Source organism: Arachis ipaensis, chromosome B9 (genome assembly GCF_059453495.1).
Source record: "Arachis ipaensis isolate K30076 ecotype BB chromosome B9, ASM5945349v1, whole genome shotgun sequence".
Classification (NCBI taxonomy): domain Eukaryota; kingdom Viridiplantae; phylum Streptophyta; class Magnoliopsida; order Fabales; family Fabaceae; genus Arachis; species Arachis ipaensis.
Window position 1 is genome coordinate 59,806,133 of NC_142444.1, and position 25,380 is coordinate 59,831,512.

At 36.2% G+C, this 25,380-nt stretch overlaps 2 protein-coding genes and 1 pseudogene across 6 annotated transcripts; 2 read left to right on the plus strand and 1 right to left on the minus strand.

Annotated features, from left to right (window-relative positions):
• Window positions 1-10,901: 10,901 nt before the first annotated feature.
• Window positions 10,902-11,660, plus strand: LOC148544808 (uncharacterized). The gene has a single exon (XM_088498992.1). The coding sequence runs from the start codon at window positions 10,902-10,904 to the stop codon at window positions 11,658-11,660; it is 759 nt and encodes a 252-aa protein (XP_088355118.1).
• A 356-nt stretch (window positions 11,661-12,016) lies between these two features.
• LOC148544809 (uncharacterized) lies at window positions 12,017-13,144 on the minus strand (annotated as a pseudogene).
• Window positions 13,145-19,768: 6,624 nt separating this feature from the next.
• Window positions 19,769-24,455, plus strand: LOC107619579 (uncharacterized). Of its 5 annotated transcripts, none has more exons than XM_088500645.1 (9): window positions 19,769-20,245; window positions 20,860-21,010; window positions 21,342-21,629; window positions 21,727-21,793; window positions 21,897-22,087; window positions 22,183-22,598; window positions 23,050-23,150; window positions 23,619-23,693; window positions 24,085-24,455. In XM_088500645.1, the coding sequence occupies exons 3-5, from the start codon at window positions 21,462-21,464 to the stop codon at window positions 22,058-22,060; spliced, it is 399 nt and encodes a 132-aa protein (XP_088356771.1). In that variant the 5' UTR covers window positions 19,769-20,245; window positions 20,860-21,010; window positions 21,342-21,461; the 3' UTR covers window positions 22,061-22,087; window positions 22,183-22,598; window positions 23,050-23,150; window positions 23,619-23,693; window positions 24,085-24,455. The 5 variants fall into 5 exon arrangements, with proteins under 5 accessions (XP_088356771.1, XP_088356775.1, XP_088356772.1 ...); XM_088500646.1 differs by having other exon boundaries at window positions 19,785-20,245; window positions 20,856-21,010; XM_088500649.1 differs by lacking the exon at window positions 23,619-23,693.
• Window positions 24,456-25,380: the final 925 nt, after the last annotated feature.

Sequence of the window (25,380 nt, forward strand, 5' to 3'; positions counted from 1 at the left end):
CACTACTCCTACTCCTAATTATGTTTTTCTATCCAAAAGTCCTTAAGCTAATGCCTTGATATGTGTGTTGAAGTTCTCTTCATATAGAAATCCAAAATGTCTTTAGCACTTCCAAAATTGGGCAAAGAGCCCCAAAAATTGTGAGCCACATGCTTTATTAATGACGTCACGTACAGGGACTTGTGTGTACGCACACTTGCTGATTTCACCACTTGTGTGTACGCACACTTTAGTGTGCTTCTCCTTTGTTTTCTTCATGTGTTCTCCCTTCTTGTATGCTTCCTTTCACTTTTGACTAGCCATTCTTGCCTCTAGGACCTGAAATCACTCAACAAACATATCACGGCATCGAATGGAATAAAAGTGAAATTAAAATGGTCAATTTAAGCACAAAAATGCATGTTTTTATATTTAGGTTCAATTTAGGGATAAAACACAAAAGTATGTTATTATGGTGATTAAGTGAGAGTTTATGTGATGAAATCCGTCCAATTTGAGCCAAACTTATCGTCAAATATGGACTCATTAATTTTTCCACACTTAAACAATAGCATGACCTCATGCTAAACAAAAACAAGGAGAATAATTAAAGGGTAACAACTTATTGAATACAACTATCTATATGCATGCAAATATACTATATACTATCTATGTCTATCTATATTATAGTATCTTATTGAATTGGTGAAAACAAACAATCAAATTTTCAAGTAAGCATATGGACATATAGGGCTAAACAAAGAAATAATTCAATGCAATCAAAATCCAAAGAATTGATTTGAATTTTAAAATGAAGCAACTTGCAAGAATGCATAATAAGAGGTGTGAAAATATAGAATTGAGTAATTGAGCCCTCACTAGATGTGTATATGCACTCTAGTCGCTCAAGTGTCTAAGGGTTTAATCACTCAAGTCTCCTCTAATCAGGCTTTCAAGGATTTGCTCTTCGTCTAACAATCAACAAACATATGATGAATGAATGCAAGTATCATGAGGACTTTTTAGGGTTGTAATGGGGCTAGGTTTAAGGTGGGATTCATATGGCCAAGTGGACAAAAAGATTGAATCCTTGATTTGTTTAACTATCAACTCAACCTATATCAATCCAATAACAAAAATATGCAATCCTAACCTTCCATCATCTCTTTTTAAACACATTCATGTATGTTCTTTCATTCAAATCACATATACATTTCTTATTTATATTTTCTTTTTCCTTGGGAAAACCATTGTCCCCTTCTCTCTCTTTTTTTCTTATATATCAAATGCATATGGTTTAAGAATTTATACATGAATGCACCCATTTTCAAAATTTTTTTCAATGCATACCTAAAATATTTTTATTCTTTCTTCCAAGGCTATTCCAAAATTCCCCCACACTTAAATGCAACACACCTCTCAATCTAAGCCAATCAATGGTGCAATTCAAGATAGATCATGGTTTTTTGCTTAAGGTTGTGATGTAGTAATGTCAAAAACAATGGGGTAAATAAGTCTCAAAGGGGTTAACAATGGCAGATGTAAGGGGTATGGCTATATGGATGAGTGAGTTTAATTCAAAAATGGTCTCAATCATGCTCAATGCATTCAAATTATCAACTATTGGAAATAAAGAATCAAGCAAAACTTAGATCACAATCATAGAAGGAGCATAGCACACAATGAACAAAAATTGTAGTTAAAATGTGTAACCACTCATTAAAAGCTTAACAACTCACAAGGTATTTTGTTCTATCTCTCTTCTATGTTCCACAAAAATCATTCAAGCAAGTTTTTTTAAAAAAAGGATTTTTCCAAATCGATTCAATAGAACGCCCTAAAAATAAAATTCTTGGAAATCTTTGTTGTTTTTCAGCAAAATTATTTCCTATATGTATGTATGTATGTTGTGATGGATGCAATTTCAACAAATATTTTCCTAGTTCTATTCCAAATTTTCAATATCCAAAAACCAATATGAACAATTAGGACAAAATTGAACTAGGCACTATGCTATTCACATCATCCAATCACAACCAAGATATGTAATATATACCAAGTAATTAAAAGTGCAATATATATATATATATATATATATATATATATATATATATATATATATATCAAAATGAGAATGCAACACTAGAAATAAGCTAGAAGTAATCTAACATATATACAAACGACCAAAACAAGAGTATATATTGCATAAGTCAAAGTACTATAAATATCCACAAAAAGCATAATAAGAACTAAAATAAACTGGATAACAGAGTGTTTAGGAGATAATTTTACACCAAAAAAGTAGTGAATCATCCCCCACACTTAAGCACTGCACGATCCTCCGTGCCAAACAAAATCATGATGGGGATGACTAGCTTTGTGAAGCTCCACCGTCTAGCGGTAATGGGTGCTATGGTGGCTGGTAGACGATGATATCTCGGGTCGACTCTATAATAACCTCTGTAGCTACCTCCTCAGCTCCCTCCTCAGTCTCAGGCTCTGGCTCAAGTGTGTGTGCAGGAGGTGGTCCAGGGTCTCGTCCGTCAAGCCTCACCACTATCCACTGAAAATGACGCTCACTGTGGCGCTCATGACGGCGGAGCTCCTGAAGAATATCCTAAACTAACTCATAAGTGGGTCGAGCTGCTGGTGCAGGTGCTGAAGGCGATGGAGCTACTGATGACGATGATGGCTCAGTAGTCTTCCTCTTCTTCTGTGTTGGCTCCTCCGGTTCCCCGAAAGGCAAAAATGGGACGTTACTGATAAGGGTAGACATCCGTTCACCCGGCCTCTGCTCTATTCCCGATAATGTAGCCAATCTCATGATTATCGATGGGATGGGAATATTATATTTTTGTTGCTGGTTTACCTTCCACATCGCCTCTCTGATAAGGGACAGAACAAAAATTCTCTTACCCTCCAGAATAGCCCAAAGAAGCACCACCACTCGGACTTGGATATGTGTAGCAGGCGTACTCGGTAGTATGTAGTCGGCAATGATTTGCTGCCAAATCCTCGCCTCAGGGTCTAGATGAGAGCATGCAATGCTAATGGAGATGGCATTCTCTCCCTTACTGTACTCCCAACAGGTCTCTAGTCGACCAATCTTCTTCAGAACTGTGTCTAGTGAAATCTTGCCCTGAATCAAATCTACCGCTATCTTGATATAAGCATCACGGCTCGGCGGAATGTAAGGAAGCTAAAAGAGAGCCCCAAATGCATGCGTTGAGGTGTCTAACTGCACCCCTCAGAGAAAAATTGTTTCAGCATCCACTTTCAATAAATTTCCATAGAACTCTTTTACCATGTGCTCATTTATCTCTAATCGATCGAGTTCTATGAACTTCCACTGATAGTAATTAAGCCGGTCGTGGATGGAATCCGCATATCTAGCCGGTATATCCAGTTTCCTCTCATAATAGAAGGCTTTCCTTTCTAGCTTCTTATCTTGCTTCTGGGCCTCTTCATTTACAAAAAGTATCCGGCTGAGTGCTTGTATTGAAATCGGCATGAGCCAATGAAGAAGCTGGTGCTTTGCCCTTAAGATGCATCCTGAAAAAGAAGAAAAATGGTATACAACTCAGGAGAAACAGATAATTGGCACACAAGCAAAAGAGGGAATAGTAAAAATGCAAATTAAAGCCAATAAGGTAAACCAACACTTAATTGAGAAAAATAGGTTGAAAAGTGTAATATGCTCAAAAGAAAGTAAGGTTTTCCACAATCAAGAAACCTAAGTAGTGAATAAATGCATGAATGACAATTAGAGCATAAAAATCTTAGGTAAAGCAATGGAAGTGAATTGAATCACAACTTGGTTATTGCAATTGTGCAATGAAAGTGTAAGATTTAACCAAAATTGGCACAAAGGGCCAATATTTGAAGAGCCAAGTCAATATTTGAAGAGCCTACTTATTCATGTTAAAAAGTGAAAAATAATTAAACAAACACAACCCTTGTTCAAAAGGCAATAAACTTGGTGAAAATCAATTTTAATTGTTGATGAGTGGATATTTTATACGCTTTTTGGCATCATCACTTTCATATAGTTTTTAGTAGTTTTTATTTAGTTTTTATTAAGTTTTTATAGGTTTTAGTGTTAAATTCACATTTTTGGATTCTACTATGAGTTTTTGTATTTTTGTACAATTTCAGGTATTTTCTGGCTGAAATTGAGGAGCTGGAGCAGAAGTCTGATTCAGAGACAGAGAAAGCACTGTAGATGCTGTCCAGATCTGACCTCCTTACATTCGGAAGAGCTTTTCTGGAGCTACAGAAGTGAAAATGGCGTGCTCTCAACGGCTTTGGAAATCTGACTTTCAGAGCTTTCCAGCAATATATAATAGTTTATACTTTGGTTTGGATTAGAAGACCCAAAACTGGCGTCCAACGCTAGCTACCTGCCCCTTTCCAGGCATCCAGAGCCCAAAGAGTAGATACCAATGTACAAACGCCCAAAGAGGACCACCTAGATGGCGTTCCACACCCCAGAGACCTCATATCATATGGATCTCATCAAAGCTCAGCCCAAACACTCACCAAGTGGGCCCCAGAAGTCAATTTTAGTACTAAAAAGACTGTTCTACCCTTACTAGTCATTTGTTTAGTATTTAAGGGATTAGATTCATGTTATTCGTACACTTTTCATATCTCATTCAGCATACACATTTTTACTTTGTATTTTTCTTTCAGTATGAATTTCTAAACCTCCTAGGTTGAGGGGAGGAGCCCTGCTGAGTCCTATGAATTAATAAAAGTACTACTATTTTTGTTCGATCCGTGTTTGATTAATTCTAAGATATGTATCCGATCTTCATCGTGGTGAATAGGATGATCTAACAAATTAGCTCTGTTCATCATATTAATACGAACATGCCTGATAAACACCCGCGTCTACTTGGGATCAGAATGCGTCTTTCACCGGACAAGGACGAACCAACAGCTATATTTATACATCAATCAGACAGCTAATCCACGACTTCATTGGGAACTTCTCGAGACATCAGTTTAGCCGATTTCAGGGAGATTAGGGTCTCTGTGGTAGAAGCTAGAACCCTATGATGCAGCATTCTTTGATCCAGAAGATCCGACCTTGTCTGTGGCGTTTTGAGTATGATCATTAAGGAGAATGAACTGTGCACGTTTCACCCTCAAGCAGAGATGGATCCCCATTAACCCTGGGGTTCAGATCCAAAGGAGTATTGGCAGCTGCTCAAACTAGTGTCAATCACATACAACCTGCCATTGAAGAAATCACTCACAAGCAAAGAGAGCAATAATATCGGAATTAATTCAGAAAGACAACGCAACTCCAACTCTCAACTCTATTCCTATTCTTATTCCTACTTAACATCCAAATATTTGATATAACAAGTACTTATACAAAGTTCTACCCAATGACCTTCTGATCTGCCTGACTAAGACCTGTAAGATAACCATAGCTTGCTTCAAACTACAATCCTCGTGGGATCGATCCTGACTCGCTCAGGTATTACTTAGACGACCCAGTGCACTTGCTAGTACTGCTGTATAATAGGGTGGGGTTCGTACGCACCAATTGCTCAAAAACTTCAAAGAACAAGTGATTATGTATGTGATCATTTATGATAAAAAACAACATGAATAAGAAATTGCATTCAATTCACTCACTAAGCATAATATGCATATCTTAACTAACACCAAACAATTGATCGAAGCTGAAAATTGAAAACCTATTTGGTGTTTGAAACAAAATAACAACCAGGTGCATGATAAAATCCAATCTCAATCGTCATAAAAAATCACATAAACTGCACAATTATACATTATAATGCCTAAGAAAAATAAAATTTAAAATATATGCTAGCCAAACATAAGAATTAAACAAAAAATTTTCACACAGGCATTTCACCAAGCATGTGGTGTGCATTACATGAAAACAGAAATTTCAGCTTGATACCAGGAACAATCAACCCAGAAAAATCAGCAAACAAACACATTGCAATCCAGAGAACAGAAATTAACTAGCCTAAGCCTAACAAGATTATCAAAAGCAAAACTGAAAAGCAATGAAGATTAAAGAAAGAAAGAAACAGACACAGGGGAGGGAGAAATGGAACATCCGTTGATGAAAGGGAGAAGAAGGACGGAAAGACAGGGAGAAGTGGTGGTAGTGTCGCAGCGACATAGAACTTCGCCGCTGCTGGGTCGTGTTGTACTGCTCGTCGGAGCTGCAGAGATGTGCGAGCTAGAGAGAGCACTGGAACAGGGCACAGTGACATGAAGAAATGGAGAAATGGGGAAAGAGAAGAAAGAAGAGAGAGATGTAAGCGACAGCGGTCGCAGGTGGTGGGTGGTCGTGGTCGGACGGAGATGGTGGGGTGGAGTGGTTTGGGTTGTGTTGAAGGGGAGGGCAGGGTTGCTCAAAGAAGAAAGAAAAGGGTTTGGGGGAAGTTCTGAAGGCGCGATGGTCTCCTTTTTCGAATTAACATTCGAAATGGACCTTATGCGTATGCACAGGGTAGTGTGCGTACGCACACTCGAGAAATCAAAGGGTATGCACACGCACAGACGTGTGCGAGCGCTGCCAACAGAAGGGGTGACAAGGGCTGTGCGTACACACGAAAAGCTTTTTTAAAAAAAATAGGGTGAGGTGTGCCTACGAACACGAATATGCGTATGCACAGAAGAAAAAAAAGGGGTAGGGTGCACAAGCACAAGCTGGTGCAAGCGCTCTCGACAGAAGGGGTGATAAGGGGTGTGCGTACGCACAGATGACGAAAAATTGGGGAAGTGTGCGTACGCACAGAGCTCTATTTTTTCAAAAATTTTAATGCCTTTAAGGCACCAAACATGACTTCCAAAACAGTTTTTCAAGCTCTAAAATATTTTAAAACCCCAAAAACATTTTATTCCATTAGAAACACTTGATGAAAACTAATGTGCCATTAAACTTAACCTAGGATCCAATCAAACTAAGAAAATCAAGAGACAAAATTTCAATAAGCAAAAACTAAAAGAAGAGAGGAGTTAGAATGATGTTACTATGGTGGGGTGTCTCCCAACTAGCACTTTGGTTTAAGGTCCTTAAGTTTGACTTTTTGAGTGAAGCTTGTGACATGGTGGCTTATGCTTCCACTCATCCTTGAGTCGCCACCCATGTTTTCTCTTTAAAAATCCTTCGGGGTCCCAAACTCTAGTTTCCCGGTCATCTTCTTATTGATTTTTGCTCTTGTCCTTGGATGAACAATCTCTCAAATTTCCTTTGAAGCACCCAAATAAACCTTAGAATCCTTCGAATTGAACCTTGCACCACCTATACCTCGAATTCCTTTAGCAACCAACACAGATGTCTTCATTGCTGAACACTCCAAGAAGGATCTTATGTTGGTGATCCGTTTCCAATATGACAAAGTGATGTGGGCCTATGAAGTTCATTGAGGATATCCTTACCGACTCAAATTGCCCTTGGAATGGAATTTTTCTTGTAGACTCCACTTCTTGGTTGTCAACTCCTTCCCCACCAACCTCTCCACACTCTTCCCCATCACTTAGGTCATATTTTAGAGGTTATGTGAAATCCACATCGACCTCCTCTCCATATGCAATGGGAGAAAGTTGATCAAGATCATTGAGGAGATTGACCAATGTGGACAAAACAATCGTCAATGATGGAATTCACAACTTGGTCAATCTCCCACAATTCTCCCTTTACCTCTTCTAGTGCACTCCTCTCACCTTCCTCCTCTTGTGACTCAATCTTTAGCTCCACTTCTTCTATTTTAGGCTCCACTTCTTCTATTTTAGGCTCCACATTTTCCTCCTCACTACACTCCTTAATTGATCCTTCACATTTCTCATGGGAAATATCTTGATTGCTTGAGCGTAGTAGGACTAAGCGGTTCACCGCTTCGGCTATGGTAGCCATGAACTCCACTTGCTTCTTTTGAAATTCTCCTTACTCTTGAAGAAAAGTTTGAAGGTCTTGTTGTTTTTGGGGCAAGGGTTAAAGAACTTTATATTGAGGTAAAGAAGAAGGTTCAATGATGCAGAGAAAGGTTGTATAGTTGAAAGGTGTTATGTGGGTGAGGGTATTGAGGTGGTGTGTAATAAGGTGATGATTCATATGGTTGGTGGAAAAGTGTATAAACATTCAAATTTCGTGAAGATGGATGGTGTGGTTCTGAAGGCTTGGTGGTTGAGGATTGTGTAGGGGGTATCGTTCATATCTTTGGATTTGGTATGCACATTAGAGAGAATTTGGCTCATTGTAACATGGGGGAGGTGGTTGCCATGAGGGTTGCTCATACGCATATGGTTCCTCCCTCAATTGATTCTCCCACTCCATGATGCAATCTCAATTTGAAGTCATTATACCCTACAATATAATCACAACCAAACTCCAAGCAACAAAGGTGATAACTCATAGAGAAAGTAGAAAATAAAAGCAAAAGGCGTCAATAAACAAGAAAAATAAACACCTAAGTATTAACAAAAATAACCAAACAACCAAAGGCTCTTTTTTTTCGATATGATTTCCAAGTGTGAGTAACCCTGCGTTATGGAGATTGTGAGTGATTTACAGGGCTGTGACGGTGTAAAGCTGGAGTTTGGTGGGGGATGAAATCGGACCGTCCGATTTACTACTGTGGAAAAGGAAAACAAATCGGACGGTCCGATTTGTTTGTTGGCTGGGTGTGCATATGTAATCGGATGGACCGATTTGATGCTGGCTTAACTTATTTGAATCCAATGGAACACAAATCGGTCCTAGGGATTTGTGGATCAAAAAAATTTTTTAATCCGGTGGCACCATAATCGGACCCACCGATTTGTTACCGGAAGAAAATCGGATGCAATGTAATCGAAGGCAGCGATTTCTGATGCGTGGAAAATTGTGAGCGTTGAGCACCCGGTCGGACCGTTTGATTTGGTGAGTCATGCGTACATAAAACCAAGATTGTACCCAGAACCCCCATTTCTTCTTCTTCTTCAGTCCGTGAGTCTCTGCATTTAGGTGATGTTCTTCCTCTTCTCTCATCCTTCTTTATTTCTGTAGATTAGTTTTTATTGAGACTGAAAGTGTTTAAAGTAGTATAGTATTATGGATGATAGAGTTGTATTAAAAAATTATTGTTATGGACATATTTTATTAGAAACATATGAGGGAGTTTAATTTATATGTGAAAATCCATTAGATGTTATTCCATTTAAGTTTTCACTGGATGAATTGAAAGGTGTGATTTGTAAGAAGATACACTCAGAAAGATGTAGAAGAATATCGTGTATTTTGTACAGGTATCATTTACTTGTGTTTGATGGGTTCGTTCATTTTCAGACCAAATACATGACAGATGAAGCGAGTATGCAGGAAATGTTTTCAATGTATATGGAGAATCACCACCGAATATCGTGCATCGAGTTGTATATTGAGTTCGAGCAATCTCAAGCGGACCAAAATATTGAATTGGAAGATTATAATAGTGACAACGAGGAGGATTTTGAAAGTAACTATGAGATCGTTGGTCCAGGCGAAGACGAAGATGGAGCTGATGGCACCATGAACGCAGATGTGGTGGAGGTTGCTAATGCACTAGCAAACTCGGTGCCGTTTCAAGAGCCTTCTTTCATGCGGTCGTTGAACTTGGAAGCGATGAATGCACTGGAATTTCTGCAGTATATGAATGCAGGTATGTCGTTTATGACCATACCATTTTATTACTTTATTAATTAATAGTTATTTATTATGAGTTATATTTACTAGTTCTTATGTAGATAGAATAGTGAATGTAAAGACTATATAATGATATATTTTGCGGTGTGATTGTGGCAGAGCTTCCTGTTGTGGTCGACGGTGAATTTACGGTGGGCATGGAATTCAGTTCAAGGGAAGAAGTAATCAAGGCAATGAAAGACTATACCATCCGTAGAGGTGTAGACTATCGGGTTTATGAGTCGGAACCGACGATATTCTATGCTAAATGTACACAATACGACAAAGATTGTGATTGGCTGATCAGGGTTACGAAAATGCAGAAGAAGTACTGCTGGGAGATAAGGAGGTACAATGGTACTCACACTTGTGTCAGGTCGACAATTTCTCAAGATCATTAGAAACTGGATTCCAAGACAGTTGTAGAAGCAATTAAGCCATTGGTAGAGGTTGACCTATCTTTAAAGGTGAAATCAGTCATTGCGGAAGTCCAGTCAAATTTTAACTACACCATCAGCTATCGTAAAGCTTGGTTAGCAAAGCAGAAGGCGGTTGAGTCAATTTTCGGAGGTTAGGAGGCATCGTATGAAGCTTTGCCCATATGGTTTAAGGCCATATGTCACAAGGAGCTGTCAGCAGTGGTTCACTTTGAAACAATGCCTGCGTACCAGGAGGATGACTTGGTTCCTGATATCCGTGTACTACATAGAGTCTTCTGGAGTTATTACCCTTGTATTAGGGCCTTCAGACATTGCAAGCCAGTAGTGCAGGTGGACGGGACTCATTTGTAGGGTAAATACAATGGTTGTTTGTTAGTTGCAGTCTCACAAGATGATAATAACAACATCGTGCCTGTTGTATTTGCCATAGTGGAGGGGGAGACTTCTGATGCATGGTACTTTTTTTAAGTAACATGCGTCAACATGTGGTGACACGAGATGGTGTCGGTCTTATCTCTGATCGACACGATTCTATCAGGTCAACTATTGATCGGAGTAATGGGGCTTGGTTTCCTCCTAGAGCTTTCCATATGTTCTATATCCGGCATATTGAGTCGAACTTCTTGAGGAAGTTCAAGGCACCTTACTTGCAGAAACTCATCGTCAATATCAGTAAGTTTAAATACAAGCTCTACTCCATTGTTTACTAAGTAAATATGACTCGATAGAATGTGATTCATTGGTGACTGTTTTTTATTGTGGGATATTCGAGGACGATACGGGAGTACCAGATGCGCTACGAACGATTAAAAGAACGGGGTGAGGCCTACACGAACTGGCTTGACCGCATCCCACGTGAGCAGTATGCTTTGGCATTTGATGGTGGATACAGATGGGGACATATGACCACCAATCTTGTGGAGTGCATCAACTCCGTTCTTAAGGGTGCACGCAATCTCTCGGTCACTGTGCTTGTTAAAGCTACATTTTACAGACTGAATGAGTTGTTCACTAGAAAAAGAGCCGAGGCTGATGCTCGAATTAATGCTGGACATGTGTTCTTTGAGATGGTGACCTCCAAGCTGCATGCAAACCAGCGAGCATCGGGAAACATACAGGTAAGCTGTTTTGATAGAGAACATGAAGTCTTCGAGGTACGTGAGATGTCTAGTGGGGTTGAGTATGCAGTTGACCTACACCAACAATGGTATGACTGTGGTGAATTCCAGGTTGACCAAATTCCGTGTCGACATGTTCTAGCTTGCTGTGCAAATCAGCGATTGGATTGGCAAGTGTACGTTCATGACGTATACAAGATAGACCAAGTTCGAAGAGTATACAGGGCTAGGTTATCATGGAGAAATCCTACAACGTGGCCTGCTTATCATGGACCTCAATTCGTTGGCAATCCGTTCCTCAGACGGGTAGCCAAAGGTCGGCCTAAGATGACCCTCTTCTTGAATGAGATGGACACTCGCATGTTGCGTGGTCCTAGGAGATGCAAGCAATGCGGTGCCAAGAGACACAGCTGGAGTAGATGTCGACAATGAAGTGGTCCAAGTACGGGGGCACCCGGAGAGTAGAAGTTACTATTGTTACATTTTATCTGAATTTACGTTGCTGTATGACTTTGGCAGTTCGATATATTGTAAGGAATTTATTGCTATATGTATTCATTTCAAACCTACATAGTCATCACACCATGACTAACAAAATCGATCCATATAACCGATTCAAAATAGCAAAGCAACGACAATCTAAGTAACATAATTGATCCATACAATGTCCCCTAATATTAACCTAGTCAATATTAAATAGTAACAACAATCTAAGTAATATACATAGTAACAACAATCTAAGTCAATAGTAAATAGTAACAACAACCTAGTTAACAACATGAAACACATTATTTTCTTGCTGCCCACTTCATATCTTTGTATAACTTTTTGCACTTCTTGGCAATCTTGTTAAATGCTGAGGGGTATACCGACTAGCACTCCGACGTGGCGGATTTTCTCTAAGATTGTAGCATTTTCCTTTTTCACTTGTGGCTGTACCTATCATATTACAATACATGTAATGAGTGCAATTAATCAAATATAAAGTCAGCATCAATCTACAACACATGCAGAGTGGAACTAATCAAATATAAAGTCGGCATCAAAATACAACACTACCAGGATTGAACTAGTCATCTAAAAATTCATAATCTAAAAAGAATACATACTCAACATTTTACTTTACCTGCACTCGTTGGATTGTCACAGCGGTCTTCATCAGCTTGTCCGGCCGGATCATCAGCGACGTCATCGTCGTCATCGTCATCCTCCGAATCATCCTCATCCTCATCCTCGTCCTCATCCTCATCATCATCCTCATCCTCGTCATCATGGTCTCCATCACTATCCGGATGGTCTACTAGATAGTCATCAGTCTCATCATCAACTCCCTTATTACTCTCCTGAATTAGACTCATCGGAATACGCCTCGGGTTTTCACTCTGTATAATGCTTCCCGCGGCTTCAGCACTCCTGCTCGAATCAACAGACATCCTGGCTCCAGAATTATCAGAGGAAGTGCGATCCTGAGGTCTCAAAACCAATGACCTCCTAGCTGGAGTAATACCACCCGAACGTGCCCGCTGGTCGGCGGGAATGTCCGCATAATTACCTGAATATGAGTGACCTGCTCCTGAATTAGCCATTAAACCAAGCAGCTGAGAGAATGAGGCTTGCTCCCCTGTCTCAAACTGTGGACCACCCCAAAACTGTTGATGTACCGGAACTGATGGTGAAAAATAACCAGAGGGATGCGTGTGAGGAACATATGGTAAAAAATACTCAAGATCCTGTTGTGGCAGTGGCGGTGGAGGTAGCGGGGGAGGTGAAGGTGGATGTGGCGGTGCCGGTGTCGGTGCCGCTGGTTGTTGCTGTTGATTCTCTTGATTATGAACTGGGAGACCTTCTGGATCCTCTTCTACTACAAGGTCCGACAATTGCAAGTGGACGCCGAATGCTCCTCGATACCAATGCATGTAAATGTCCAAAGAATAATGTGAAGGACCCATTTCATCAACTAGAACGTGACTATACTGATTGGTCCACTGCATTACCCAAAAAGAGTGCGTAACGGCCCAATCTTGATTTTTAGGCCCAATTAGTACTTCATCGTATGATGCACCTAGATCTCGCTCCTGATTAGGGACACCTTGGCTCAAGCCAAATTGCCTCCTGATTCTATCGGTTGCATGCCACTCGACGCACTCGAACGATATAAGCGGCACCGTGGCACTCCAAATAACAGAATTATAATGGATGTCTACGGGAATCAGGTCTGGATCAATGTGTCCAACGTCATAGGCCTGCCAAACAAACTGGACACACCGAAACTATCAGATGATTACACAACTATAAATTCATTGACAAAACAAATGCAGGTACTAGTTTTTAATGACATACATGTCCTTCTTGCATTTCATCTAACAACCTCCTGTAGTGGGGAAGGGAATGATATCGGTAAGCATAGTTTTCATGATCCCAGCTACGCCACCTGCCGTAAGACAATCTCGTAAGTAACTTATTTTTGTCAAAAATAAAATGCAATTTCTAGTGCTTCTGTCAATTCATACATCATTTTATTTTACCTATTTGCAATCGGAAACAATCGGGGGTTGCCGGGTATCGGCGCAAGAAATGGTAGCCGGATCCAGGCCCAAGTAAGTAAAAGTGTCAAAGGACCATCCATCTCCTTACAGTCGACACGAGTTGCCCTACACAATGATCTATACAGGTGTGCGAGGCATGCCGAACCCCAACTAAACTGTATGATCCTCGCGAAGTTACGGAGCAAAGGCAGAAATTTTTAGTGCACCGCTACACCCGACTTATCTCCAAACAAAATAGTTCCAAACAACAACATTATGTGACACTTTACATACATCTGAATGTGAATATCATCAGTCAATACTATGCAATCTTTCAAACCCCTAAACCATGTCAACTTTATAAAGCTACCTCTACAGTCTGCCTTCCTCGGTGCAACTCCAAACTGGTGCAAGCACTCGGCCTCCATCGCCTCAAAACAACTCATGGTTGGTCCTGTAACCGGAAGACCATTTGTCGGCAGATCGAGAATCATTGCCACATCCTCCAACGTCACCGCACACTCACCAACCAAAAAAATAAAACGTGTGAGTTTCAGGCTACCATCTCTCAATCAGAGCATTAATCATTGCTGACTGACACTGGATGACCCCAATATGAGAAAGATAATAAAAACCCGTCTCCCATAAGTGACCCTTAACAATTTAGTTGTACGGATCAGGCGGCTTCAAGTGATCATATATCAACATCTGTGAACCCTACAAGATCACATTTCCTTTATAAATACCAGTGTAACATAACTATCTTAACAATAATATAATTTTCCTTACATTACCATTATTATAACTAATTAGCTGCAGTTGCCTATCAAATATACATACATTATAAACATACATAATAAATATACCTAATTATTTGTCTAAATTATACTAAATTATGTTAAACTCAATTAATAATAATAACAATAATAATAACAATAATAATAATAATAATTACCATCATTTACCGACAATGATAATATTAATAATAATAATTAATTACAATTCTCCACGGATAATAACACTAATAATACTAATAACTCTCTACCGATAATATAATAAACAACAATAATAATAATAATAATAATAATAATAATAACAAAATTTTTCATTAGGATTACTCCAGCGATAATAATAATAATAATAATAATAATAATAATAATAATAATAATAATAATAATAATAAATTTTAAATTTATTTACAGATCTCATTCATTCATTGTCCATTCAAAACATATTAATTAATAATAATCATGAATCTAAACCTAAATCAAATAAAAAATCTAACATTACATACATATTATTAACTATTAAAAAATATATTAAAAAATATTACATACATATATATTAAAAAAATAAATTTAAAAATATATTACATACATATATATTAAAAAATATATTAAAAAATATTAACTACTTTGATTTAATATATATATATTAACTACTTTGATTTATTTATTAAATCAAAATATTAAAAAATATAAACTTATATAACTAAGATGCCTAAGATAATTAACAATATGAAACTTTGGTTGATTTATATCTTTGATCTTTATTCGTTTTGGCATTGTTTCCAATTTTTTTGTGTGTTTCGGTGGTCCAACAATGGTGATGAGGTTGGAGAACAGAGAGGGAAAGAAATGATGGGGTTGGGGAATAAAGAGAGAGAGAGAAATGAGAGTGAAAGTGAAAGGGAAAGTGGGACTCGCTTAATTGAAACCTCATCAACGCGGGACTGCTGTGCATGCTCGCCACGTGGTTCCTAATAGATTGAAATCAGACCCACCAATTACTTACTGTCCGATTACTTAAATCGGACCGTCTGATTTTCTGTCATAATTCGGTCCATCCGATTTCAGTTCAGCAGCCATCACAGCTCGGTGATACACCCAGAATCCCGATAAACCTGTTATATACGATCACAACCTCTATATCAAATACTATAAGTCAACAACCAAATAACCAAAAAGTAGGCTATTTATAATATTGACATATTTACAACAACAAAAAACATGACACCAATTGCATTGTCCCTGGCAAAGGTACTAAAAACTTGATGTGAGAATTAATGTTGGTTTAGAATTTCTCAATAGAATTTCTTCGTTGCAAGTATAGTCCAAACCAACAATTAACTCCTGATCAAATTTTAACTTTATTTGTCACAACACAAACCAATAAAAATCGGGAGTTTTAAGTCCCGTGTCGTCTCCCTCGGACAATGCAATTAAGATGTTACACTTTCGATTGTGAAGAAACGGGGGTTTTGAATCAAGAAACGAAAGATTAAAAAAAATAAGTAATAAAAGAACTAAGAAACAATCGAAGAGGGAATTAATGCAATTAAAAAGAAACAAGATAAAAACTTAGTGAAAATGCAGTAAATGCATAAAAGAGCCTTGACTTGGGAATGAGAATTAAGCAATCCTATTATCGCCATAACCACAACTATGATAACTATGATGAGTCAATCTCACTTCATCAACCCCTAGCATTGAGGAGTAAGTCAAGTAAGTATAATTGACCTTAATCCATAAGTCCTAGCTAACTTACTAATTTCTTAGTAAAAAACTAGCGTTAATGGAAATAAGAGATAACTAACTACTCAAGAATTACCACTAAATGTTGGACATTATGACTCCAGTATCGTAGGAACTCATTTTCTAAGTCAGGAAGTGAAAATCTACTCAAAATCTATAGTTGTCATTTTCACAAACACTTGGTGGGCATAAAAATAAAACATAAGAATTTGCAAAGGAAAATGAAAACTGTAACCAAACTATTCACAACAATAAACATGCAATCAAGCAAATAGAAATTATAAAAGACAAAATTCACCAACCAAAACTTCAAAAAATCAAAATTGCATATATTAACAAGTAACTTGAAATAGAAGAAGATGTAGCAAGAGTAGTGAAATTAAAGAAGAAATTAAAAAGTACTTACAATGTGATAAGCAAAATCCAAGACCAAAATTCAAACTATAAAATGCTACAACGAGATTTTAGTAAACCCTAAGAGAGGATTAAGAGAAAACTACTCTACACTACTCCTACTCCTAATTATGTTTTTCTATCTAAAAGTGAGCTCCCTAAGCTAATGCCTTGATATGTGTTGAAGTTCCCTTCATATAGCACTCCAAAATGGCTTCAGCACTTCCAAAATTGGGCCAAAGAGCCCAAAAAATTGCAAGCCACGTGCTTCATTAATGAGGTCACGCGCAGGGACTTGTGTGTATGCACAGGTGTGTACATACGCACACTTCAGTGTACTTTTCGTTTGTTTTCTTCATGTGTTTTCCATTCTTGTATGCTTCCTTCCACTTTTGCCTAGCCATTCTTGCCTCTAGGACCTGAAATCACTCAATAAACTTATCACGACATCGAATGGAATAAAAATGAAATTAAAATGGTCAATTTAAGCACAAAAACGCATGTTTTCACATTTAGGTTCAATTTGGGGATAAAACACAAAAGTATGCAATTTTGGTGAGTAAGTGAGTTTATGTGATAAAATCCGTTCAATTCGAACAAAACATTATCGTCAAATATGGACTCATCAGTATCCCAAACTTTAAAATTTGTACCATTTAGCATAAGAATACTGCTAACTTGTGCAAAAATATTGGTAGTTGAAGGCATAGCAACTGGATTAGAAAAAAAAGTGCAATAAATATTAGTTAAATAATTGAAAAATGTCCATATTGAGATATTTAGAACAACATTAATTTTTAATTTTTGGATAGAAAAATTAAGTGTAAGTGATACTCTCATTGTAGTAATCAAATATTGTCAAAAAATTTCTGTCACACGTTAAACCTTTTTTAAACTGACTAAATGCGCACATGAAAACCTAAACTTCACAACCTATTTATTACTATATATATTTTCTATTAATTGGCCAAAACATTAACATTCTTTTAGGTCGATTGTTGACCACATAATTAATAAAAAATAAATAAAAGTGTACAATGTTTATTATTTGATAAAATAATAAATTTTTTTAGATAATTATTGTTTGCATAAATAAAAAAAATATTTTTAATTTTTTATTATTCAAATATTATTAATGTATACATATAATTCAGCCAAATATAAATATCTCTTTAGATTGATTAATATTTACATAAGTAACACACAATAATTCTTATATTCCAAAAGAATAATTAATTTTATACAAAATGAATAGCACACAAAATTAAATTCGAGACAATCATAGTTTTATAATACTCTACTAATGTTTTAGAATAAATCATTCATTTATTTATTTATTATATCAAGATAATTCTACCAAACCAAATAAAAGAAAGATACAGTCTCTATATAAAATATATACCTTAATTAATATATGACTAATTCTATAGTATCTTTTGTTTAGCATCTAATTTTTGCTTAAATTATTTTTTTAATAACATTAAAATATTTAAATTTTTTATTTTTATACTTTTAAATTTAAAATTAATTATTAAACCCATTTTAACAATTAAACAATATTTTTTAAACATCATAACAAAAATCTTAATATATTTCAACCAAATAGACTACAATAAGTGTAAATTATTTTTATTTTTTATTTATTTAATAAAAAATAACGCATTAAACAATAGAAAAAAAAAAGAACACATATCATATTCAATTACACAATCTAAAGATTGAAAAAAAAAAACACGTGAAGGAAGTACATCATGCACTAATCATCAATTTTATGAGTATCATTTTATAAAAAAAAAATGAGTAGTAAAGAACACATTGTATTCATTATAAATGCACATCAATATATATAAATATTTATACATAACAATAAATATTTTTTTTAAAGCAAGGAGCTCAACACAATAAAATAAAATAAATAATAATAAAAAATAATACTAAAATATAAAGTTATAATAATTTGTAGTTACCTTTGTTATTATCATCAACAATCCATAAAAATCAACATTTTTCTATTTTTAATAGTTTTTATTAATTGATCTATTAATAATATTCTCTACACTCTATTGCTTGTTTTTGAAAATCTTAACATTTCTTTCAAGTCAAATATTTTAAATAATAACAAAAAGGCTAATCAATAATCGATTTTACTCTTTTTTTTTCCAAAAATATCAATTCGATTCTCAAAATACTGCTCAATATTATTTAAAATTATCCATAGTCTATGTGAAGCATACAACCAAACACACCATACATAACAGTATATATATATATATATATATATATATAGAATTGCAACCCAAACAACATCAGCATTAAAAGTGATTATATTTTATGTTTGTGCAACAATACTAGTTATATATATGACATATGACGCTCACATATATATAAAAGTCAAACATATGACGCACACACATATTAAAGTTACATATTATATGTGCAACGACAATAAACAGAATCAGAGAAGAATATTCATAATATATGACTTTGTTGAGCAACAATTTTAAACGTAAACAACATAAATATATACATATTTCAATTCAGTAATTAAAAATAAAAAAAACAATAAAATTAAATATTTTTGATGATTAAATTATGGATGACTCTAATACTACTTATTAGAACAAATAATTTTATAATTCAAATCTTTTATATTAAACTATCAAAAAAATATACATCATAATGCGGAAGCGTATTTATACTCATAAAAGTGATTAAAGAATTATATCAACCAAAACTTTTTGTATCCTTGATAGGATTGAATTGTAACTCATCTGATGAAAAAAGAGTCACTATTAGAAAACTAGTTATTACAGACGGATATTTCCGACGAATTTTATCCCACGAAAATATAAATGGAATTTTAGAGAAATTTTTTGTCGAAAAAAAAAATGAATTAGCATAAATTACAGACGGAAGAAAGAATCCATCGATAATTCTGTCGAAAAAATTAATTTTTTTTCGTGAAAAATAGTTACAGATAAAAAATCCATCTGTAATTAAATGGACAAAAATGCTGCGTTATATTAAATTATTACAGAAGAAAAATCTGTACGTAATTTAAAATTTTTCGTCAAATCTACCATTGCGCGAGCTCCATTCACGGCACACAAATTAAACGAGATAAACCTAGCATTCCTCATCCTTCTTCTCAGTCAACGGGCTACTTCTTCTTCTCCTTTCCTCACCCACAGCGCCATCCTAATCGCCGCAGCTACCTTTTCTTTCTCCTCTTTTTAAAACACTGAACCAGTAGAATACAACCCCTGTCTCTCTCATTCTTTCTCATTCACAGAACAAAGCAAGCTCAAGCTCCACCACCACCGCGCTTCTCTCTCTCTCCTTTTATCCCCCTCAATTCTGGCTACAGCCATCATCTCTTCCAGCGCTACAGCCATCATCTCCTCCAGTCAATGCTGCAGCTACCTTCGTAAGCCTTAGCTCCGTGGCGACCAAAATCGGTTCCACCATCAGCCGCGGTTCCACCTCTCTCTTTCCCCCGTTCGAACCGTAGAGACCTGGGCATCCTTCTTTCCCTCTGCGTTGTTTTGATTGTCTCTGTTTCCAGGTTTTAGTTTCAAAATTCTTTTAATTTCTATTATGTTCAATTAATTTTGTTAAGTTAGTTTGATTTTAGTAATTAGTTTAGTTAGATTTGTTTTCTGATTAGTGGATTTTTAGGTTGTTAAAATAGGATTAGATTAGGTTTTGATTCTGAATAGCTGAGAAATGTTTAGATTGTTAATCTGGATTGCTGAACATTGTTGAACGTTGTTAATATGAGCCTGATGAATGTTGTCTAGAACTGAAAATTTAATTCAGTTTGAAGGAGTGGATTTGTTGAGCATTGAATTGAATCAGATTGGGTACATTTTGAAATGGACTCTGTTGAAAGAGTTTGTTGCATGCATTCTACCTGTTTGCTGTTTTGCCTATTTCTGGCTTTCTGTCGTCATTATTCAGGAGAAATTAGGAATAGATTTTATGTGTGTGAAAGTGGAATGAGCTTGAAGGGTCTCAAAATCCATGGAGATTAATGGTAAATTAATTTGGTATAAGAAAACATGCATGCGCTTTTCAGTCAAATAATGAGCCTTTCAACCTTTAAGTCCTTATGGTTATTGTTAACATTCTCTTAAAATGCTGATTCTCTTATGCATTCTTGTTGTTCTGTCAAGCAAGGGATCTGAAGCGGTTGAGCATCATTACGTGAATGCAAGTGATCTTAACTTGTTGGAGGCACATGAAGCTGAAGCATCCTTAGCTGGAAGGGGTGCCTACACTCTTATGGTAGGACTCTCCCTTATTTAAACTGCTGCCGCTAAAGGAGCAGGTACACTACTCTCTACTCTCAAAACTTGTAATAATTATATTCCTAAATTAAAACATTTTATTTTCTTCTACTGTTACACCTTCTTCTACTTCTTCTCAATAATATTTGTACTAAAATTTGTTATAATCATTATCATTAGTTATTAACGTATATATGCATTTGAACATTGAACTATTTTATATGCTATTATATATAATGTGAAACTCTTTTTAGTACTGATGAGGTGATATATAATGCAACATATGTTATTCATGTAGCCAACATATGATTTTTCGTTTTATGTATAAATAAATTGTAATGAATTAAGCTGGTTATTATTTCATTTATATAGTCGTCTTGCATACAAGTTATGAATAATTTGTGGAAGAAGAAGCCAAAGCATACATAAAACTGAGTGTGTGAATAGATACACATTCAGCTTCCTATCCACTTTTCTACCGCTAAAGAACCCATGGCTGACCCAAAAAGTCATTACTCCAAGGCCATCCAACCCCAACAACCACCCTCCTCAGTTACCGGAAAACACAGGATTCTCATGACTGCCCCAAACTTTCTCAGGCTCTTATCCATTCTATTCTCCGCCGCTTCCGTCGCCGTCATGGTCACCTCCAACCAAACGGTTTCCCTCTTCTCCTTGTCCCTTGAGGCTCACTTTTACTAATGTATTCTGTACTTCTGTAATGTGAAACAATTATCCTAATTGGCTTATGGTACAGGTGATAGCTGCAATGTATTCGAATGTACCATTTATTAGCAATGCAATCATGAAGGCTACTGGCAGTGGTATGTAGTTGAACACTTGTATTTCTATTTGAGCTTTTGTTTTCTTTAGTTCTGCATTTTAAGAGATTTTTCTCATTTTAACCAACCCGGTTCGGGTTGCTAGCCGAAGCCTGCCTTGCTTTGCTTCTTCTTCCTATCTTAAGGGGATTGGCTCTGTTTCGGATACTCGGCATCCAATTTGAAGCTTCAGTCAGATATCACACCTTGCTTGGAACTGCAATGATATTTTTCACTGCAATACACAGCGCAAGCACTTACTTTGTCTAGGGTGTTAGCCACTATATACAGAAAGAAGTGAAGCCCAAACTCTTCAAATTTTTCAATTTTCTTTTAATTGTAGTAGTGATTAGTACTGTCCTTTTAATTTTCTTTTCATGATCTTCAAACAGATTTGGAAGTGGAAAAACACAGGATGAATATACCTCGCAGGAGTGATTACACTTGTCACTGGGCTAGTTATCTATGTCACTTCACTTCCACAAATCAGAAGGATGAAGTTTGAAATCTTCTACTATACACATAATCTCTACACAATCTTTCTAGTGTTCTTCTTGTTCCATGGTGGGGATAGGCACTTCTTTACAGTCTTCAGAGGACTATTTCTTTTCAGCCTCGACGAACTGCTCCGCGTCATACAATCGAGTCCAAGAGCCTGCGGCTAGAACTTTCCCATCCAAAGCTGTGGAGGACCTTGAAGTTTCTTGCTTAGCAGTTGTTACTATCCCTTTTTCCAGATTTTACAGCACCGATAGTCCGACTGAATAGTTTGTGTACAATGTAATAAACTAGTTGTGTGCTCCAAAAGGTATTACATCTTTGCTAAAGAAGTTAAGCTATTTTCTTGTAATCAAACTTGTTAGTAATTCCTGTGATTGTGAATTTACTCGAGTGTTGGATTTCCTCAAGACCTCAGTAGGTTACCAGGCAGAAGTTGTATTTGTGATCATTTTTACGATCTTGATTTCATCGGTGTCCTTGAGTTTCATGATCTGCTTCTAATTTTCTTTTTATAGTTTAGCTGATGCCCAAGTTTTTCTTTTGACGATTGATAGTATGGGATTTTTTTAAATTATTTATTTATTTTAACCCCAAAGAGCTGCCTTTTACTGCTTGTACCTCATTTTTTTGTTTTAAGTTAATATTGTTGTAGCTGTTTTTTGGAAATATTTTTTGAAGTTATGAGAAAGTTTGATTTGTTAAACATTCATTGACTGTTATTAATCTCGACATTCACTTTACTTATTATTGTTTGCCAGGGTTCAACCGTGGAAATGATAGATTTGGATAGGGATGATGCGGGATCAGAAGATGCTAACCTTTTGTTCAGTGGTCATAGAGCAAGAATCACCTATATAAGGTAATAATGTTACATAATTGTTTTTGTGTTTTACAAAAATTAATGAGAAATAGTACTTGTAACTATAGGTTTAGACATTATCTAGATATGTAGGGATCAATGTGTTTGAACTGGAATCCCAAGATAGTGTATATTGATGAACTTTTGAGTTACAATGATAGAGAAGTTAAACTGTAGCAAATGATCAAAGACATGAACTAATTGCTATATCCTTTATTTATGGTGAGTAACTTCTCTAATTAACTCACTAAAGGGATCCTATAATTAACTCGGGATTTCATCATGTTTCTGGTGTTAAGGTAACTTATAATGGATGTGAAATTATTTTACTAGACTTACCAACATGATAATTGGAATCCACCATATACCACTTGGTATTATGTATTTTGTTACTAGCAAATTCACTAGAAATGCAATTGAAATCACCAGTTATTATTCATGATTTCCCAATTGTTTATATGTTGCTAGGTGCTATTCAAATTATAGTAATTAATAACTGAGGACAAAGTGGGTGGAGCCTTGAAGTTTAACACACGCCTTCTGGTGATGTTTTTAGTTATCCTATCTGAGTTTCTCTTGCTATTTCTAAATCTTTTCTGCTTTCCGGTCTACACATTCAAGCTTGAAAATGTTGTTAATCTCTTACTTGTAAATAAAATAGTAACCTTTCTATATTGATTAGTTGAACCTATAGGTCCATAACCTATATTTAAAACTTGATATGTTATTTCTGTAGCTTGCCCAAGCAACGTCCAACCAGATATCCAAGCGTGATTTTATGTTTTGCATTTTATAATTTACATGTTCCTAGTTAAGAGCTGAGATTTTATGTTTTGCATTTTATAATTTACATGTTCCTAGTTATATTTCTACTCATATGAAATATTTTGTTGCCTCATTGGTCTTAATTAATTCTCTATTGAATTGGAAGCAGACTGCCTCAATCAGATATACATTCAGCGGCGGCATGTTTGAGATGAATGAAGTGAAGGGTGGCAGTCCGTACGATGCCCGAACTTATGCTAGTGGTGATGGATCAAGACAACCAACTAAACTTGACTTGGAGCAAGCATTCCACCAAGGCAAGTATATTGCCACCATCACTAAGAAGCTCAAGAAAGAATGAAGCTATCCATAAATTAGGATATTGAATTCTAATGAGTCAACTAGTAGTTACTTGTCATCTAATGTATTCAGTTTGTATTATTGCATGGAAATAATTGCTTCTTATTATAAAGAAAATGCTTTATACTCACTGGTGTATTTTTCTATTTGTACCATCAATAAAAATTTGTATTTATTAAATTTATATTTATTTTGTATGAAAACAATTTTATTTTGCAATGAAAAATCTAAAAAAATTTTATTTTACTTTAGTGATGGATTTACAGACGGATTTTTTATCTGTACTCAGAGTTTGGGATGATTTTCCAAGATTCCAATTACAGACGGAAAATTTGTCGGAAAATCCATCTATAATTACAGACGGAAAATCTGTCAAAAAATCTGTCTGTAATTACCGACGGAAAATCCATCAGAAAATCCGTCTGTAATTACCGACGGAAAATTCATCGAAAAGTTTGACGTTTCAGGGAAATGGATGGAGAATTTACAGAGAAAAAATCCGTCGGTAACTGGTAAAAATCCGTCAGTAAATAATTTCCTACAAGGCTTTTACAGAGGGACAAAATCCGTCGGTAATTTTGTCGGTAACCAAAAATCCGTCTGTAATAAAGAATAAATCTGTCTGTAAATCTGTCTGTATTAATCCATTTTCTAGTTGTGAGCTACGGAGGCGATTTTGATATGTTGGGACCGAAACTTTGAAGTTACTATTTATATTTGACTCTGTCACCTATTAAACCCTAAATCCCAAATAAAAGGGTAAATACCCTTTTCGGTCCCTGGCCTTTTATCCGAGGGATGACGCGCACCTTGATCTTTCTGATATCTTATCCAGGGCCCCATCCATGCAAAGAAATGTACATATCGACCCTTGTCACTGGATGCCAATGGGTTGCCCGTGTGACGTGTCCGCTGTTGTCTGACGTGTCATGTCACAGTGCCAGGTGGCAGAACGAAGTTGTGAATGGGACTAAAAGCCCCCTCCCTAGGTCCCAAACGTTGTCGTTCATAAATAGCCTAGGCGTATTTACATTACTCTTCTTGATCTCCTCACTCATTCACAGAAAAGCCTTAATAGTTCTTCTTCCACCATTGTTTTCCTCCA

Excerpts from the sequence above, each read along its gene's own strand:
- LOC148544808 (XM_088498992.1), top strand. The coding sequence starts at position 10,902 with ATGCGCTACGAACGATTAAAAGAACGGGGTGAGGCCTACACGAACTGG.
- LOC107619579 (XM_088500645.1), top strand. The coding sequence starts at position 21,462 with ATGGCTGACCCAAAAAGTCATTACTCCAAGGCCATCCAACCCCAACAA. Across the intron at positions 21,630-21,726 it reads TGGTCACCTCCAACCAAACG|GTGATAGCTGCAATGTATTC; the intron begins GTTTCCCTCTTC and ends CTTATGGTACAG. Across the intron at positions 21,794-21,896 it reads CATGAAGGCTACTGGCAGTG|CCGAAGCCTGCCTTGCTTTG; the intron begins GTATGTAGTTGA and ends TCGGGTTGCTAG.